General features: G+C 38.7%; 1 protein-coding gene across 1 annotated transcript in view; it reads right to left on the reverse strand.

Annotated features, from left to right (window-relative positions):
* Positions 1 to 252: 252 nt before the first annotated feature.
* LOC132540963 (uncharacterized) overlaps positions 253 to 19,510 on the reverse strand; it is a 54,661-nt gene continuing 35,403 nt past the window's right edge. Inside the window, exons 3-4 of the mRNA XM_060200796.1 lie at positions 14,532 to 14,573; positions 253 to 1,730 (exon numbers count right to left, since the gene is read on the reverse strand). Coding sequence (XP_060056779.1) covers positions 1,594 to 1,730; positions 14,532 to 14,573 — 179 coding nt within the window. The 3' untranslated portion in view covers positions 253 to 1,593. The remainder of the gene's footprint in view (positions 1,731 to 14,531; positions 14,574 to 19,510) is intronic.

A 19,510-nucleotide genomic window follows, 5' to 3' on the forward strand; every position in this document is an offset into this window, starting at 1 on the left:
GTTCTCTCTTCTCCCCTTCCCCATTAAAAGATTTAAAATATATATAGCGATATGCTAAGTGGAAAAAGTCAGGCATGAAAGGATAAATACTATAAATGATTCTGTCTATATGTGATACTTAAGAGTAGTCAAATTCAAAGAGTGATGGTTGCCATGGTTGGGAGATACCATTACTGGGTACAATTTTCTTGTTTATAAGGAAAATAAAAAAAAGATTTCTGCAGACAGACATAATATGTGATTGTGAGTAAAGTCACAATTTTACATAGAAAAATATGTCATGACTTTTCCAGCAACCCAATAATTGCCTAACAATATGAACATACTTTCTGGCATTAAACTGTACACATAAATGGTTAAGATAAAATATACTTGACCACAACTTTTAAGAAGAACTTATAGCTAGCATCATGTTTGATAATGAAATAGTAAATTTTTTCTTTGCCCCAAGATCAAAACACAAGACTATCACTCTCACCATCTTTTTTTAACATTGGACTGGATGGCAATCTTAGTCGAAGAAAGTAAATGAGCTAAAAAGATAAAAGTCATGAACAACAAAAAGAATAAGAATGTCTTTATTCACAGGTATACATATAAAAAGTTCTAAATTTTTTATTTTTAAAAGTTACTATAACTAGTAAACTAATTTAACAATGATGTATGATACAAATACAAAAATCAATGTTACTTCTACATACTAGCAACAAACATCTGGAAAATTAAAAATATACTAATGTCATTTACAATATCATTAGAAAATATAATACTTTGTGGTAAATTTAAAGTATGAGATTTCCACACTAGTGTCTGAAAAACATTGGCTAAGAAAAATCATAGACTCCTAATCAAAGATAGATTTCAGATTAGAAGACAATTCTAAGAAAACAGTTATCCCCAAATTGTTAGTCAATACAATAGTCAAAATCAACAGGCTTTTTGTGGGTAAAATTTACAGTCTGATCCTTAAATTAGTAAGTAAATAAAAACCAAGTAAAAACCGAGAATAGTCAAATCCTCTTAGAAAAGGCGGCAACTAGAGGACTGATAGTCCCTGATTTCAATATATTTATTGCAAAACAATAATAAATGTTGAATTACTGATAGATTGACTATTTTCTTTAATTAAACGTATATAAAGATCAAGTTATTTTAACAAGTAACAAAAATTTCAGTGAGAAGTATTTTCAACAAACAACATGGCAACAAATGTACATTCACATAAAAAAGTTCATTTAAATCTCATACCATACAAAAAGAAATTAGTTAAGTTATAGACATAAATATAAAAACTAAAGCCATAAAATTTCAAGTGAAGAATCAGACTACCTTTGCATGCACTGGTTAAGTCATGATATTTTAGACAGGGCAACAGAAAGCACTAATTATGAAATATAAAATAAACTGGAATTCAAAAAACTACAAAGTCTTGTCAAAAAATACATTGACAAGTTAACAGAAAGTTAAAGACTGGGAATATCCACAACACATACATGTGGTGAAGATCTTCTACCATAATAGACATATCCAAATCCAAAACTGAACAAAATAGTAAAAAGATTAAAAGTTTTTCTTTTAATTGTACTAGATTTATTAGTTGGGACTTGGTGCCTGCATGACAAATCCACTGCTCCTGGCAGTCATATATTCCTTTCTTTCCTTCCTTCCTTTCTTCCTTTTCTTTCTCTTTCTTCCTTTTCTTTCTTCCCCTTTCTTTCTCATTTCTTTTCCTATTTGACAGGACAGATAGAAAATAAGAGGGGCTAGGTGGTGGTGCCTGGTTGAGTGCATATGCATATGTGACAATGCACATGGACTTGGGTTCAAGCACTAGGTGCCCACCTGCAAGGGGAAAGCTTCACAAGTGGTGAAGCAGTGCTGCAGGTGTCTCTCTGTCTCTATCCCTCTATTATTATCCCTTCCCTCTTGATTTCTGGCTGTCTATAAAGATAAAAATATTATCTAATAAAGATAATATCTTTTTAATTAAGAGGAAGGGGAAGATAGGCAGAGAAAGACAGACACCTGCAGACCAACTTCACCGCTTGTAAAGCTTCTCCCTGTGGGGGTTGGGGTGGGAACAGGACTCAAGCCAGGATCTTACCGCATGGTAATATGTGTGCTTAACCAGGTGCGCCACTGCACCCCAACTGTTTTAATTGCTACCAGGGTTACCCCTGGGGTTCAGTGTTGTACTATGAATCTGCTACTCCCAGCAGCCATTATTTCCTTTTTTTTTTCCTTCTTCTTCTTCTTTGTATTTTATTGGATAGGACAGAGAAATTCAGAGGGGAGGAAGAAAACTGAGGAAAAAGGAAAGATAGGGATCTGCAGATCTGCTTCACCACCCACTAAGCTTCTCCCTTGCAAGTAGGGAGGGGGGCTGAAACCCAGGTCTTTGTGCACTCAACCAGGTGTTCCACCACTTGGTCCCCTGAATAACTAAAATCAAAAAGTCAGTATCACCAAATGCTTACAATGACGCAGACTACTCAAATATATACGGAAAATACTTTGGAAAACCAGCAATTTCATAAAAAATTTGACACATTATCTACCGAATAATTCCTAGACCTAAACATATGAACAGTTCTCATTCATTGCACCTCCTGACTAGAAATCTGTCTTCTCTTTAGTGACTATAGCATTCCATTACACAGATAAATCTACAAGCTGTATTTAACTACTCAAACTTTGTTTCCAAGTATCTGTGAATACACATTTTGCATATGTGTCACTTCTTATAAGTACATAGACATAAATTGTTAACCATTTTAAACTTTAAACTAATAAGTCTGCAAAAAAATCCAAACATATTTTAGTTTTAACATGTATTATTAAATGCACAAGAACCTGCAAAGTAAACAGACTGTCTTGACTTTATGAAAACTATGGTGGTTATCAGAGGGAAGGAAGTTGCTCAGGAACTTTTGATGGTGATGGAGTTATATATGCACAGTGTGAAACTGTCTCTGAAATCTTATAACTACTAATCACTAACCATTAAAATCATATTAAATTAGTGGTAACACATGTAGCAGTTGTAAACTTAAATGCTTACAGAAGATTGGCAGGAGACAAACAGATGGAGGACATATGGGTCCATGACAAACCTCAAAGAGCCTAGGATGAGTCTGTGTGAGTCTTTCTCTGCCCTCAAAACACTGCTGTAATACTCATGGAAAAAAAAACAATCCCAGCTGCCTATCTAGCTTTAGTTTCTTCTCATTCACTCTTTACAAATCTCCAGACCCAGATGTTCAAGCATTCCCTGCACCCATCAGAGATAATGGCAGAGATCCCTGACCATCCAGGATCCAACAACAGCCTTTGAATACAACTATCTTTTCATCAATTGTAAACAAGTCCTAAACTCTTGACTCCATAGGGAGTCCCTACCAAGTCAGTATAAACTCTGAAATAGGGGCAGAGGTCAAGGGAATGAGAGCTCAACCCAAAGCTGAATCTCATCCCACCCCCACATGGTTCAAAAGAATCCTTATCAGAAGGGAACTCCCTGGCAAAAGGCCTCATTCAAGAGCCCTGATCTATCAGTGATCTAGCAGATTTCAGCTGAAGCTTTGGAAGTGGGTTCTGAGAACTGTTATGAATGTGAAATATCTCAATCATTAACAGAATGGTGTGGAAGAAAGGTGACATAAGAAGGAAAACAATGGAAGCTTACATACCTCCCATCATTTGTTTCAGGAAAGAACCTGTTCTACAAAAAGTGGAATAATCCTGAACATGAATCACAAAAGAAATCTCATTGGGAACTTACTCCACAGTGAATTACTCTACTTTGTGTCCAAAATCATTGTAATATATACAAAGGAACCCAAATGACACTAAGAATATTGCCTTTATCTTTCTGTGCACAGAAGGCCTGTAATTATATGTTATAAATCATTAGAGGGCCTTAAAGTCTTCCATCAGCATTTAAGACCTGTCACAGAGAGGAAGATAGAGGAGATTAGTTAAAGCTGAGGTGCTGAAGTCTGACACTTCCACAAACTTCCACAATGTACTTTGGGATAATATATTTAACTTCTCCAGGCCTCAGAGTTCTCATCTGGAAAACAGTGGTACTTTCAAGAGTGGGAAGACAATATAACTGTTATGCAAATTACTTTTATGTCTGGGCCTCTTGAGGTCCCAGGTTCAATCCCCAGCACTACTATAAGGTTAGTCAGAGCTGAGCAGTACTCTGGTAAGATAAACATTTTTTCAATTTTTTTAAATATTCATTCATTTATTTATTTTCCCTTTTGTTGCCTTTTTTATTGTTGTGGTAGTTGTTGTTACTGATGTTGTCATTGTTGGATAGGACAGAGAAATGGAGCGAGGAGGGGAAGACAGTGAGGGGGAGAGAAAGATAGACACCTGCAGACCTGCTTCACTGCCTGTGAAGCAACTCCCCTGCAGATGGGGAGCCGGGGGCTCGAACCAGGATCCTTACGCTGGTCCTTGCACTTTGCACCACATGCGCTTAACCCACGTGCGCTTAACCCACTGCGCTACCGCCGACTCCCAAGATAAACATTTTAAAAATAAAAAGCAGTTTCTTAAAATATATTTTAAGTATTTTATTTTTTTTGATAGAGAGAAATTAAGACATAAAGGGAAGAAAGGAAGAGAACGGGAAGATACCTGCAGCACTACTTCACCAATCGTGAAGCTTTCCCCTTGCAAGTGGGAAACAGGGACTTGAACATGGGTCCTTGCGCACTGAGCATAATTTGTGTGCTCTACCAGATGCACCACCACCTTATCCCCATGGTAGTTTCTTTTTAAACAGGCTTAATGAATACTTTAGAAATGGAGGTAAAACACTTAATGTATAACAAGGCTTAGTTATTTTTATTATGTGTAGCAGTGGTAGTAGTAATAAAAGTCATAAATCAAGTGTTCTGTCTTCTGACTAGAGTCCTGAGAGGCCAGGAACAGAGTCTTGGTTTGGGGCACATACATCAGAGGGAAGGAAAAAAAAAAAAAAAAAAAGGAAGTGAAAAGTACAATGGACTGGAGAGGAGAGAGGAAGAGAGGAAGAGAGGCTGAAAGAAGCATAATGGTTTGCATTATGCTAAAGACTTTCAAACCAGAGGCTCCCACAAACAGGGTTTAATCCCCAACACCACCATAAACCAGAGCAAAACAATGATACGGTCTAGGCGTGTGTCATACTTTCATTAAAAAATATTTTAATAAAATATTTTACTAAAAAAGAACAATAGGGTAGGTATTATAAATCAAGTTTAAAACCCAACAATTTTATAATTCTTTTCATTGAATATATACTATGAACTTAATATATAAGTACCCCAAAACACTGATTTTCTTTACTTCTTTGATCTCTAGTTTATAGCTAAGAATCTACAGGTACTTGTGACATATATTTTTTTTTGCCCCTTAAGGGACTTGCACAAAGTTCTTCAGACCCAAAACATGTGACAGATGCAAAATCAGAACAGCAGTGCTCTCAAGCTGTCTTGTCTTGAAGCTGTTTTTTTATCTTGCCTGCTCATTTTGCCATTGTACATGGATGGTTGATGGGCATACACCACTATGGCATGAGAAAACAAAGATTTATAATTTTGAGTCTCTTGAAATGTTGATATGGTCTGGGGGGACAGCATAATGGTTATCTAAGAAGACTATCATACCTGAGGCACCAATGGTCCCAGGTTCAATTCCCAGCACTACCACAAACCAGGGTTTTGCTCAGATAGGCAAGCGGGTAGAGGAAAAGAAAATGTTCAAATACCTAAGTTCATCCAGCAGCAAAAAATACATACACAAGTATTTTTAAATCCAAGTAAAAGATAGGAAGATAGCTCACTGGGCAGGGCACCTCTCTTGACATGCAAAGAGCCTAGGTTCCAGCCCTAGCATACATGAAAGGTGTTGTGGACTGAAGTAAACTCCATTATTATGTCTTCTCTCACTTTCTCGTCAAATGAAAAAGGGTCCTAGAGACATAAAATTGTGTATGAGTGAGGCTCTAGGCAATAAACTAAATAAACTAAATCCAAGACATAAGTATCTGAGATGCAACATTTCTAAAGTGGCGACCACAATCTCTCCACCCTCAAATATTATTCTAAATATATATTGTATCATTTAACCCACAAAATCATCTTGTAAAGTAGAACAAAGGTTTTTTGGGGGAAATTTTTTTGGTTTCGGTCGTCTCTGAGCTTTTTTTTTTTTTTTTTTTTCCAGAAAGAACACAAGTTAGAAAGAGACAAAGAAAAAATACAAAAAATAAAAAAAAAAAGTAAAAAAAAAAAAAAAAAGAGACAAAGAGACAAAAGCCATAGTACCGAATGTGGTGAGTCAGGTCAGAACCTGAGTTATACATTCGGCAAAATAGTGCACTACGCAAGTGAGCTATTTTGCCAGCCCTAAAATAAAACTTTTTTTCTTTTTTGCCTCCAGGGTTATTGTTGGGGCTCCAAATCCACTGCTCCTGGAGGCTATTTTTCCCCTTTTATTGCCCTTGTTTTTATCATTGTTGTGGTTATTATTGTTGTTGTAACAGATGCTGTTGTTGGATAGGACAGAGAGAAATCGGGAGAGGATGGGAGCCAGAGAGGGGGAGAGAAAGATAGACACCTGCAGACCTGCTTGTGAAGCAACCCCCCTGCAGGTGGGGAGCTGGGGGGCTCAAACCAGGATCTTTGTGCCAGGTCCTTGCACTTCGCGCCACTAATGCTTAACTCATAGCGCTACCACCCAACTTCCTAGAATAAACTTTAATTGTCCCATTTTATAGATCAGAACACTAAGGTACAAAAAGATTAGATAAATTAACCATGATCATAAAACCCAAACTGATTTAAATCAGAGTCTATGGTTCTAATTCAGAAAGCTTGTGGGACCATTTCAAATGAAGTAAAAAAGGTAAATGAAACTGGGAGTAAAGTGAGTAAAGAGCACGCCTGCCCATGTGTGAGCCCTGGGCTTGATGTCCTGCGCTGCATTAATTTTTTTTATTAAAAAAGTTCCCTGTGACATTATCTACAGTGGAAAAAAAAAAAAAAAACCTACAGACAATAGAAATGTTTAACAAGAAAAAAATGGTTAAAGATATGAAAGAGTATCCTGCCATTAAGAATATCTGAGTGTGGTGGTCAGGCAGTGGCGCGGTGGGTTAAGCACATGTGGCACAAAGCGCAGGGACCGGCGTAAGGATCCCGGTTCGAGCCCCCGGCCCTCCACCTGCAGGGAAGTTGCTTCACAGGCGGTGGAGCAGGTCTGCAGGTGTCTATCTTTCTCTCCCTGTCTTCCCCTCCTCTCTCCATTTTTCTCTGTCCTGTCCAACAGCAAAGAACATCAATAATGGCAATAATAATAACCACAGCAAGGCTAGAACAACAAAGGCAACAAAAGGGGTCTCCAGGAGCGGTGGATTCATGGTGCAGGCACCGAGCCCAGCAATAACCCTGGAGGGAAATCAAAAAGAAAAAATAAGAATATCTGAGTGTGTCATGACTTGGGACAATGCTCCCAATGTAATGATAGTAGGACACTATCAGAATGTTCTGGTTTTGCATTTGCACGTGTGTGTGTATCACAATTTCTGATTACGTAAGAAATGAAATAAAAGACAGAATTTAAAATAAGATTTTGAATAATTTAAAATAAGTAATGATGTGGGGGGGGGGAATCGGGCAGTAGTGCAGCAGGTTAAGCTCAAGTGGCACTAAGCGCCAAGGACCAGCTTAAGGATACTGGTAGGAGCCCCAGATCCCCACCTGCAGGGGAGTCGCTTCACAGGCGGTGAAGCAGGTCTGCAGGTGTCTGTCTTTCTCTCCCGTCTTTACTTCCTCTCTCTATTTCTCTGTCCTATCCAACAATGACGACATTAATAACAACAACAACAATAAAAAACAAGGGCAACAAAAGGGAAAATATATTTTTTAAAAAAAGAAATAGTATTTTCACATGGTGGGGTTAGGGGTGCTTAGAGTTTTCCATAATTAACATGCATTACTCTACTACCAATTTAAACAAAAGTATCTTGCTTATTTTAATCAAGCTGTACCAAGATCCTCAAGCCCTTTGGTAAAGACAGCTAAAAAGATTCTGTTCAACTTTAAGTATTTAGTTGTTTTCCTTAGGAAAATACCATTTGAACATTAAACAACAGCACAAACCTGAATGTACATCTTCAAATTAAAAATGAGTATTTTAAATTTTCATCAATGCTTATTCTCTATTAGATTATTTTACAAGAAAAGAAATATAATTTAGCTATTTAAAGGGCCAACGCTCTGGAATGGCGTTGCTGAAATAGATACGGGACAAGAGTTTTAATGTTTGAGGAGAATGAACAGTTGTTCTTTATTCACCTTTTTACCCTTTAACCCACTACTGGCCAATCAATTGTTGTCCTGTATTATGTGCCATTTACAATCCATGAGTGGCATGAAAGGAATTAATTTAGCCAAGAAAGCTTAGTCTTTTTTTTTTTTTTGTAATCATCATGGAGCCCCTTGTGTATGGGACAGAAATCTCAAGTAGCTGTCCTGAAGTCACAGGTCCCTTTACTGTTCCTGTTTTATAGCCTAATTGGCCCCCAAACATAAATCAATTATTTCTCCTGTTTTAAGCAACAATGACTTCTATTTTCTAACTTCCCTTGAATCAAGTCAGTCCTTGTTCTCTTGATTTTTACAACTACATGGTAAACATGATAGCTGAGAAAAAAACTTGGGGAGCGGGGCCAAATAGGGCTATTTGGAAACAAGCACAGAAAGGTTGTGATGTTTTGAACTTCTCTTGAACTTTCATTGCCCTTGTCCCTAGCTTATGCTAATGGGTAGAGTACAGAGATACTTCTTGTAGAAATGAACTTAGCCTGAACCTGTGCCATAACATTGGACTCCAGGAAGTACAAGAATCATAGGAAGGCAACCAGAGTATCAAGTTTTCTTTAGCTACCCATATTCTAAGCATGCCTGATCATCTGTTCTATCACAGAACTTATTAAAAAAAAAAAATGTAGCCCTTTTGGAAGACTATATGGAGAGTCCTTAAATAAATATGAAATTACCTTAAGATCCAGCAATTTATCCAAAGGCATTTTTAATTTAATTTAATTTAAAAGGCATTTATCCAAAGGACAATGAAACACTAATTCAAAGGGACATATGCACCCCTATGTTCATAGCTGCATCATTCACAATAGCTAAAGAGCAGAAGCAGCCTAAATGCCCACTGACAGATGACTAGCTTAAAAAGTTATGGGATATATATTCCTTAGAATACAACTATGCAATCAAAAAAGACAATACTGAAACAAAATGGATGGAACTGGAGGTAATTATGCTTAGCGAAATTAGTAAAGAGATGAAAGACAACTACCAGATGGTTTCACTCATGTGTGGAATTTTGAGAACACAAGAACTTGAGAACCTGGAGGAAAAAAAATAGAAGCAAGCAAACTGTTTCTAAGACTTGTGAAAACAGAGTCGGGCTGTAGCACAGCGGGTTAAGCTCACGTGGCACAAAGCACAAGGATCGGCGTGGCTCAAGGATCCTGGTTCGAGCCCTGACTCCCCTGCAGGGGGAGTCGCTTCACAGGCGGTGAAGCAGGTCTGCAGGTGTCTATCTTTCTCTCCCCCCCCTGTCTTCCCCTCCTCTCTCCATTTCTCTCTGTCCTATCCAACAACGACGACAACAACAACAACAAGGGCAACAAAATGGAATAAATAAATAAAATAAATATTTTTTTTTTAAAAAGACTTGTGAAAACTACAGTGGCTATCTTTTAGAGGCAGGAGAGCAGGGATACAGAACTGTGGTGGTGGGTATGGTGTGGAACCACACACTAATTTTACAATCTTATAACCTACTATAATCACACACACACACAAATGGATGAACAGTTGTCATCTAGTTCCAACACATCACGTCTTAAACTTGCCGTCTATGACCACTCTGCTAAATAATGAGAAATCAACAACGGTATTTCATATTCCAAAATAAGTAAGTATAAGGTATGAGCTGACTTTCCCTAATTGAAAGTGGGAGAAGGGGGAGAGAGTGAGGAGACACTGGGGTCTCTAAATTCCAAAGATGAGTGAACCACTACTGTTCAACCTAACATGCAAGTCTTGAGATATTACCATGGCAAATATTATTCTTTCCCAGTCAAAAAACATGTAATTTGTAGTATCAACAACCAAAATTAACACAACACACATAGGCTGTCTGTCTTGAAGTTTCCTACCAGTTGACAGAAAAAGCATGCTTATTTGAACCTCAGGATTGTTACAGATCATACAAATATATATAATTTTTCCTTTTTTACCCCCAAGATTATTGTTGGGGCTCAGTGCCTGCATTGCAAATCCACTGCTCCTGGAAGCTGTTTTTCCCCCTCTTGTTGTCCTTGTTGTTTACTGTTATTATTGTTGTTACTTCTGTCGTTGTTGTATAGGACAGAAATAAGATGGGGAAGACAGGAGAGAGAATGACATACACTTGCACACCTGCTTCACAGCTTGTGAAGCAAGCCCCCTGCCAGTGGGGAGCCTGGGGCTGGAACTGGGGTTCTTACAGTGTCCCTGAACTTTTGCATCACATACACTTAACCCGCTGCACAATTGCCTTCCCCCTCCCCCCCCCCTTTTTAACCAGAGCACTGCTCAGCTCTGGTTTATGGTGGTGTGGGGGATTGAACCTGGGACCTGGGAGCCTCAGGCATGAAAATCTCTTTGCATAACCATTATGCTATGTACCCCCCACCCCAAAACATTTTTTTTTATTTTTGCTGATTACATTAATCATTTCTTCAAAGAGAATAAAACCTAGCTTTACAAGATAATGTAAGATCATTGAAAATACTGGTAGCATAAGCAAATGTATTTTTTAAAATAAACATGGGGGCTGGGGAGACATTATAATAGTTATAAATACACTTTTACATGCCTGCAACTCTGAAGTCCCAGGTTCAATCCCCAACATCACCATAAACCAGAGTTTAGCAGTGCTCTGGTCTTTCTCTTTCATTTAAAAGTAAATGAGGGAGTCGGGCTGTAGCGCAGCGGGTTAAGCGCAGGTGGCGCAAAGCACAAGGACCGGCATAAGGATCCCAGTTTGAACCCCAGCTCCCCACCTGCAGGGGAGTCGCTTCACAGGCGGTGAAGCAGGTCTGCAGGTGTCTATCTTTCTCTCCTCCTCTCTGTCTTCCCCTCCTCTCTCCATTTCTCTCTGTCCTATCCAACAACGACGACAACAATAATAATAACTACAACAATAAAACAACAAGGGCAACAAAAGGGAATAAATAAATATTTTTAAAAATTATATATAAAAAAGTAAATGAATAATGAAATAGGTATTTTTAAAAAATAAAATAAATGTGATTTTTCAGGTGACTCCCATTCTATACTAATATATAAAATTATGACTTATCAATTCATTTTCATGGTAGATCTGTCTACAAATCACCTTATCCAGCTAGTTTTTGTTTTTTTTTGTTTTTTTTGTTTTTTTTAAAGACAGCAACAGAGAAATCAACAGGGATGGGGCTGACAGAGAGAGAGAGAGAGAGAGAGAGAGAGAGACACCGAGACCTATAGTGCTGCTTCACTCCTTGCAGGGACTTTGCACATTGTAACAAGTGAGCTCACCCCAACCCCTACAGAATTCTATGCAGAAACCTTCAATGAATTAAAAGTACTTGGCCCAGAAAAAAAAAAAATGACTAACAATTTGCGTATCAAGACTTACCTTTTCTAGAAGGTGAGCAAGAGCTATTTTCAACTGTTATTAACTTCAGAAATGGAAAGTTTGGTTAATATGTGCTAAATTAGAGGCTTAGGCAGGTTTTTTTTGTTTGTTTTTTGTGGCTCAGGAGGTGGCATAATACATAAACTGTTGAAACTACAAGCATGAGGTCCCCTAAAACACATGTGCCAGTGATGCTCTGGTTCCCCCCCCCCATCAATTTTATTAGTAAATCAAAGAACTCCAGACAAAGAAATACTTTTAGTAGACTGCATACATTTGAAGGCAGGACTTATTTTGTTCTGGTTTTTTCTTTTTTGCTTATATATTTGTACCTAGATAAGAACTGGCTGTGGAACAGGAAGGACACTTAATAGCTAACCGTGTTCTTAATTACATGGTGTTTTATGCATAGTTCTGTCCAAAATTTATAGCTAAGTTTAATGTCTAGGCCAGTATTCAAAAATGCTTCAAAAAAAGGACAATGGCTCAAGAATTTACCTTTTTTCCTCCTAAATCATTCACAAGGACAAAGAGAAAACAGTACATTCACTTATAGATACTGAGCCATAGAGTTTAACCCTATATATTCTTTGCTGGGGTTTCCCTACTCCAGACCCACTTTTCATACAGAAAAAAGATGAAGGAAGGTAGGGAGAGAGGAAAAGATGACCACAGGAGGGTCATTTCTGACAGTTAGGTAGGAGCCTGTGTCCAACATGGGCCATATGCATGGCAAAAGAAGCACACTAGGTGATTTTTCTGGCTGGCCTTACAAAACAGATTCAGAACTCTAAGAATAATCAAGAGGTTTTTGTTTTGTTTTGTTTCTCCCACTGGTGTCTATGGGACTGATTTTGTCTCACAATAGCTATTAGTTGAACAAACAAGAATGTTTATAGATAAATACATGATGTGAGGAAAATACGTGTAAGCCCACACACTCAGTAAGTAAATATTAACCAGGAAGGTGAGGTAAACTACCACTTAACAGCACACTGGTAATGGAAAGCCAGCTCTATGACTCCAATGTATTAAAACTTAAAAAAACTCAAGATCATCTCCTGGGTTCCCATTTTAACTTATTTGTTCTTTCAGTATTGTAGCAAAATAAATCCTACGTATATTGGCTATTCGTAGTATGTTGTATTTTTTTCTTTTTCCATTTTATTGTGGAGTTAATGGTTTACAGCACTATTGTCTACGCATAGGTACCATTTCCCAGCTCTGCATCATGGTCATCTGCCAACACACTTTCACCCCTGACCTAGGACCCAATCCTCTCCAAACCCCCCCCCTTTCCATTCTTTCTCTAGAGAGTGCCTTATTTTGGTGAAACACTCCACCCCCAGTACAAATTTCACCCTTTGTACTCCCCTTTCTGGCTGTCACCTGAGTTTCACCTACATGTGAGGTCAACCAGTATTCATTCCTCTCTTCCTGACTCATCATACTGAAAGCTTTTCCTTCAGGTTCCAATTAAGGTGAGAGAAAAACTGGGATTTTATAGTTTCTGGTCTAGACTGTATAATGGCTATGCAAAGAGACTCATGCCTGAGGCTACAAAGTCCCAGGTTCAACCCTCTACACCACCATAAACTAGAGCTGAGCAGTGGTCTGGTAAAAGAAAGAAACCAGTTGCCAGCTATCCAACTATCTATAAAATGGCTAGATCCTGGCTACTAAATAATATTAGAAGAAACAGAGAGTAGAACTAGAACCTACAAAATGCCCTTCTCATTGTTACACCCATTAAAGTGAAACGAGGTGGCAGACAGTTCAGTGGGTAGAGCATATAACTTACCTTACAGCTGAGGCCCCAGATTTGAACCCCAGCACCACAAAGGAACATTATAGACTACAACAAAAGAAACTCCACAAATGAAATGGTGCTTTGGTGTGTCTCCCACTCTCTCCAGAGTATACAGACTTTTTATTTTTAAAAATTGAACAATGAAGTCACTTGCATTATCACAGATGTGCAAATGCCCTCCATTCACTCCCCACAGACGTAATGAAAAAGTAAACAGAGAAGAGTGCAATGTGGTTTACATAACAGACCTTCTTGCCTGAGACTTGGAGGTCCCAGACTCAACCTTCAGTGCCACCAGAAGCCAGAATTGAACAGTACTGTTACTAAATAACTAAATCTCAGCTAATGTTTTTAAATTTAAAAATGAGGGCCAGAAGGTAGCTCATCCAGTAGAGTACATCTTCTGAAGCCCTGAATTTGAGTCCTGGCACAGGAGAGTACCATGGAAGGTACCGTGGGGGCTCCATGGGTAGGATAAGCTCCGTGGGGCTTAGTTTCTCCCAACAAATAGCAAACAGGGCCTAGATGGCCACTCAACAACACCACACATGTGTATAAGGTCCTTATTTCCTACCACTCATAAAAGCAAATGAAATTTAAGAGCAGCAGACAGATCACTAGGTTCCATGCAAGAAGCCCTGAGCTCAAGCTAGAGCACCATAGAAGACACTTCATGGATGACAGAGTAGTGTTGTTATTCTTCCCCACAAACCCTATTCCCTCTCTCCCCCTCTCTCATACTATATATGAAATAAAAATACAGGGACAAAGGTCTACTCAGCAGTACCACACATGTCCAAAGTCTTGTATTCACTAAGCACCACATTTTTGAAACTTTAAAAAAAGAATAAAGTGGAATAAAGTTTCAGAGTAAAACCTGTCAATGACATCTCAAGTTTATATATCTGAAAGCCCCACCTCACCCCTCCACAGGCCCGCATGCATACATACACCCTTCTTACAAAACATTAGAACTTACTAGTGCCTGAGTCGAGTTCTGCCAGTTCATCCTGACAAAAACCTAAAGGGAAAACAATAGGAAGATTATGATTCATGAAGTACTCCAAGGTGATCCCAAATATGAAAAAGCAATAAACCCAGACCCAGAAATCAAACATGAATTTGAATCACATATTTATTTTTTTAATATTTATTTATTCTTTTTGTTGCTCTTGTTTTATTGTTGTAGTTATTATTGCTGTTGTTGGATAGGACAGAGAGATGGGGAAGACAGAGAGGGAGAGAGAAAGAGAACTGCTTCACCGCCTGTGAAGCGACTCCCCTGCAGGTAGGGAGCCAGGGGCTCGAACCAGGGTCCTCACTCCAGTCCTTGTGCTTTATGCCATGTGCGTTTAACCCGCTACACTACCGCCTGACTCCCTTGAATCACAGATTACATTTAACTACTGTATATCTGACTCTGGGTCCCCATTTCATCATTTTAATATAAAATGAATAGCAACCAGTCGTCAGGTGGTGGTGTATAGCTAGTAGAGTGCACACACACGACCATGCAAAAGGACCCAAATTCAAGCCCCCAGACCCCCACAGTGAGTCAGTGCAGCAGTGCTGCAGGTGTCTCTCTACCTCACCCCTGTCTCACAATTATTTCACACAGAAAAAAATAAAAATGGAAAGGGAGGGAGGGAAGGGGCACACACTGGGAGCAGTGGATTCATCCTGCAGAGACCAAACCCAACAATAACCCTGGTAGCAAAAAAAAAAAAAAAAAAAAAAAAGGTTAACACCAGAGTTGTAATGAGGATTAAGTGAGATACTGACATAAAATGATTACTTAGCATGGTCTCTGGCTCATAGCAGAATACTCAATGAACAGAGTAAGTAGATAACCTTGACAATGTTAATTGAAATAAAATTGCATAGCCAAGTTACAATCCCTTGACTATTATGTCTACTTAAAAGAAAAAAAAAAAGAACAAAAGAAAAGAAAATGAAGGAAAGAAAGCAGGAACAAAGGAAAAGAACTTACAGCAAATAACAAGGTAATTTTCACAGATATTGAAGAATTTTATCTACACACACAAATGGGAGCTATTATTTCAATTAATGAGTATGCTATTTGTGTTAAAACAATACCTCAGAGTCAAGGAGATAGTTCAGGTAGAAAGGGGATCCAGCAGAGTGTACACTTTGTCATGCACAAAGACCCTGATTCAAGTCCCTAACCAGCACATGAGAACACCTTCACAAAGAAAGTGTCACTGACAGTAGAATGATGGTATAGTGTCTCTCCTGTTTCTCACTCACCTTCTATCTTTTTTTTTTTTTTTTTTGGGAACCTGAGGAAGCTGGGTCCTGATATTGTGGCAGCTTGAAACATTCCTACTCATAACCACAGAACATCTATAGGGATGCTGACAGGTCACATAGGCTCCTAAGCTGAATATGGGCCACAGATCACATCAAATCGATGGGGCAATCAACAATATTTATACACCTTTCCCATATTTGGGAGCTACTCTCTTCCCTGATCCAGCTTTCTTTTTTTTTTTTTCCGTGATAGCTTTCCTATTCTTTTTTTTTTTTTTATTTAAGAAAGGATTAATTAACAAAACCTTCTATCTAGCTAGCTACCTATCTACCCAGAAAGTCATTGCATAGTTGAATATTCCATGTGCCAAGCCCCAGAGAAAACTCTGAAAGACGGGGGGAAAAAAAGTGATACTAAATCATAATGCCACAATTTCTTGTCAAAACAGTAAATTCTAAGAAAAATAGTTTTACTTTTTCTTGCTGAGATCAACATTAGTGACAACAGAAACAGCATCCATGGGCCCAGAAGCATGTAACAGGGATATTCACCAGACAAGTTATTTAAGAAACACTGAGGGGGTGGGCAGGGGCAAATCCAGTTAGGCACACACAAGCCCTCATATCCCACCAGCAGAAGTGAAGCAGTGCTACAGGTATTATCTCTATCTCCTCCTCTCTCTATTTCTCTCTACCATATTAACTAAAAGAAAAAAAGAACAGCAGCTAGGAGAAGTGGACTGTGTAGGCACCAAGTTGCAATGATAACCCTGGGGGGGGGGGGGGGCGTGGGCGTAAAACAAAGGAAGGAAACAATATTGGTTGGTTACTGAACAGGAAGGAGCAGCACCCGACCAGGGCCATATCATATAAAGGGCTTTAACTGCCATACATCATATAGGCAACAGAGTCGCTGAAGAAAGGAAATACACATCTACACTATGGAATTTTGTCGATACCATCCCAACTCTTGAGTATATATCATAGCACCAAAATTTGAGTCAGGAAACTAAGTATAAAAAGCACAAAGACAGAGCTGGGGAAATGCAAAACAGCTTTTGTGCTTGATACTCTAAAGTCCCAGGTTCAACCACCCTAAGCCAGAGCTGAGCAGTGCTCTGGTAAAAGGAAGAGGGAGGTGGGGAGGACGAGAGACAGAAGACATGACAGACTTGGGAAGTAGCTCAGTGGATAAAATGTTGGACTCTGAAGCATGAGATCCCTGGTTCGATACTTGGTATCCCATGTGCTCTAGTTATTTCCAGTTCTTTCCCCCTCCTTTGCTCTCATGAATATAAATCTTTAAAATAAAAAAATTTTAAAAAGCAGCTCTGTGGTGGCAGTCAACAACCATGTAAATTCTATAATCTAGTCCTATTTTTCAGGGTCCTTCTTCAATTCTATCTTCTACGCTCCTTAAGATTTACTTTATTATATGTAAGAGAGAGAAGCCAAAGCATCATTCCAATACATGCTGATGCCAGGGTTAGGCATGACAAGCCAATGCTCTACCAGTTTAGTTTTATTTCCCCAGTCACTCCAGGATCCTTTCAGTACAACAAATGGCTTGACAGGAAGCTAAGAAGGAATGGGAGGAGTGAATGAGGTGAGCAACAAGCATTTGCTTGCAACCAGCAAGCTAGTCTCAGATATAGAAATACTTTTCATTGGATTGGCTGAGCATTGAATCCACATCTGCCTCTCTCTTTTCTATCCAGTGAGTGGGGTGCCACTCGGGGCATTAGCTTTTGTTTGTCACAGACAACCTGACAGGCTATACTCCAGAAAATAATAAATGCTTTTGAGTGCAGGGATATAGCACAGTAAACACACAGAGCAAAAGCGGGCTGGCAGGGCTTCAAGTCCTATTTCCCTTTCTCCGCCTACAAATGTCAAGGTCACATTTTTAAAATTGCAACAAAAACAATGCCCTTTACTGAATGTCATTTCTTAATGTGAAATCTTAGGGGCGGAGGGTGAGGGGGAAGAATGCAGAGAGGGTAAGTCAAGGATTCTCATTTATATAACCTATTGTACCCACATATTTGCTCAGTTTAAATGCCACTTATAAGTGTCTATTATATTTCTTTTTTAATTAATTAATTTATTTATTTATTTATTGCCTCCAGGGTTATTGCTGGGGCTTGGTGCCTGCACTACAAATCCACTCCTCCTGGTGGCTATTTTTCCCATTTTGTTGCCCTTGTTGTAGTAGTTCTTGTTGTCATAGCTGTTACTGTTGGATAGGACAGAGAGAAATGGAGAGAGGAGGGGAAGAGAGGAGAGAAAGATAGACACCTGCAGACCTGCTTCACCACTTGCAAAGCAACCTTCTGCAGGTGGGGAGCCAGGGCCTCAAACCGGGATCCTTACGCCGGCCCTTGTGCTTTGCACCATGTGCGCCTAACCCATTGCACTACCACCCGACTCCCCAAAGTGTCTATATTTCTATGGAAACATTAATAACTTCCATCTGATCAACTTACACCATTTTTTGTACAGCTTTTCAGGCTGCTAGCTCTATAATCACAGCCTTGAAACCAAAGTAAAGGCAGAAAAGACAACCCAAGATTATGACATTTCAAATTTAAACCATTTTTTTAGAATAACAGTATTTTTAGAACAACAACAGTATCAAGGCTACAGCACCAGAAAGTGAAAACAGTTTAGGAAAGCAATTCGGTTTGATGAGTCAGAGGTCATTAGTGTTTCTATGGAAATACAGTACAAGCATTTCTCAGAAAACAGAGTACTAATGAGCCTCTTTTTCATTTAAAATTCCTGGTTCACTGGAGTAACAAAGAGGATTGCTGATAATTCTTTCAGCCTGGAGGTTAAAGAAATTTCAAAATACAAGACAAAGTATAAAATAATCTTTGCTATATGCTGGCACTGGCTTGATAGTTTACATGAATTCTTACTGAAACTAGCTACTGTGGTTTCAGTCTTTAGGTGTTCCATGAAAAGAGCCAGTCCCTGAGAGAACTACTAGCCAGATCCATTTGGCTAATAAAATCTATTTTTATACAGGGTGCCTGCTTTGCAATAGCCAGACAAGTAAGGACTTTGACTTTATTTCACAGAACTCTGACACTCCTACAAAAATAGGGCCTCAGAATTCATAAAGCCAATACTACCACCCTACCTGAATCCACTTACAAATCTACATAACCAAGAAATCCAAAGCAGAAACTGCTAGAATACATTACCAACCAGATCCAAGTATAAAACTTTAAATGAATGAATAAATTAGAACTAGCTTCTTTGAAAAAATCATAAAACCGCTCCCAGCAGGAGTAGAGAGAATCAAGACATGTTTTGGTTTGTCATTTCAAAGACTAACTTCATGACAAAAATCTTACAGACCAAGAAGTTTGTCTGAACACAATTTTTTCTTGGTCAGAATTTTCGAGGTCATCTCAGAAAGTGCTCCATACCATCTTTGAGACGGTCTGTTGGAACAGTAGACACCAGTTCTGTTAAGAGAAAACCGTTAGTGAAGAGCAAATGCAACCAAAGAAATGCCTCAGAACGGACCTCTCCCTTAATTCTCTTTGTAAACGCCTATGTGAAAATGAAACAATACAGGTGCGTGAAGGGCTCTGAAGATGTTTGTCCTTTATAAATCAATCCTGAAAACTTACCCTAGGAAAAAATGGGTCAGAAATAACACAAAATAGTAAGCTA

Source organism: Erinaceus europaeus, chromosome 10, assembly GCF_950295315.1.
Source record: "Erinaceus europaeus chromosome 10, mEriEur2.1, whole genome shotgun sequence".
Classification (NCBI taxonomy): domain Eukaryota; kingdom Metazoa; phylum Chordata; class Mammalia; order Eulipotyphla; family Erinaceidae; genus Erinaceus; species Erinaceus europaeus.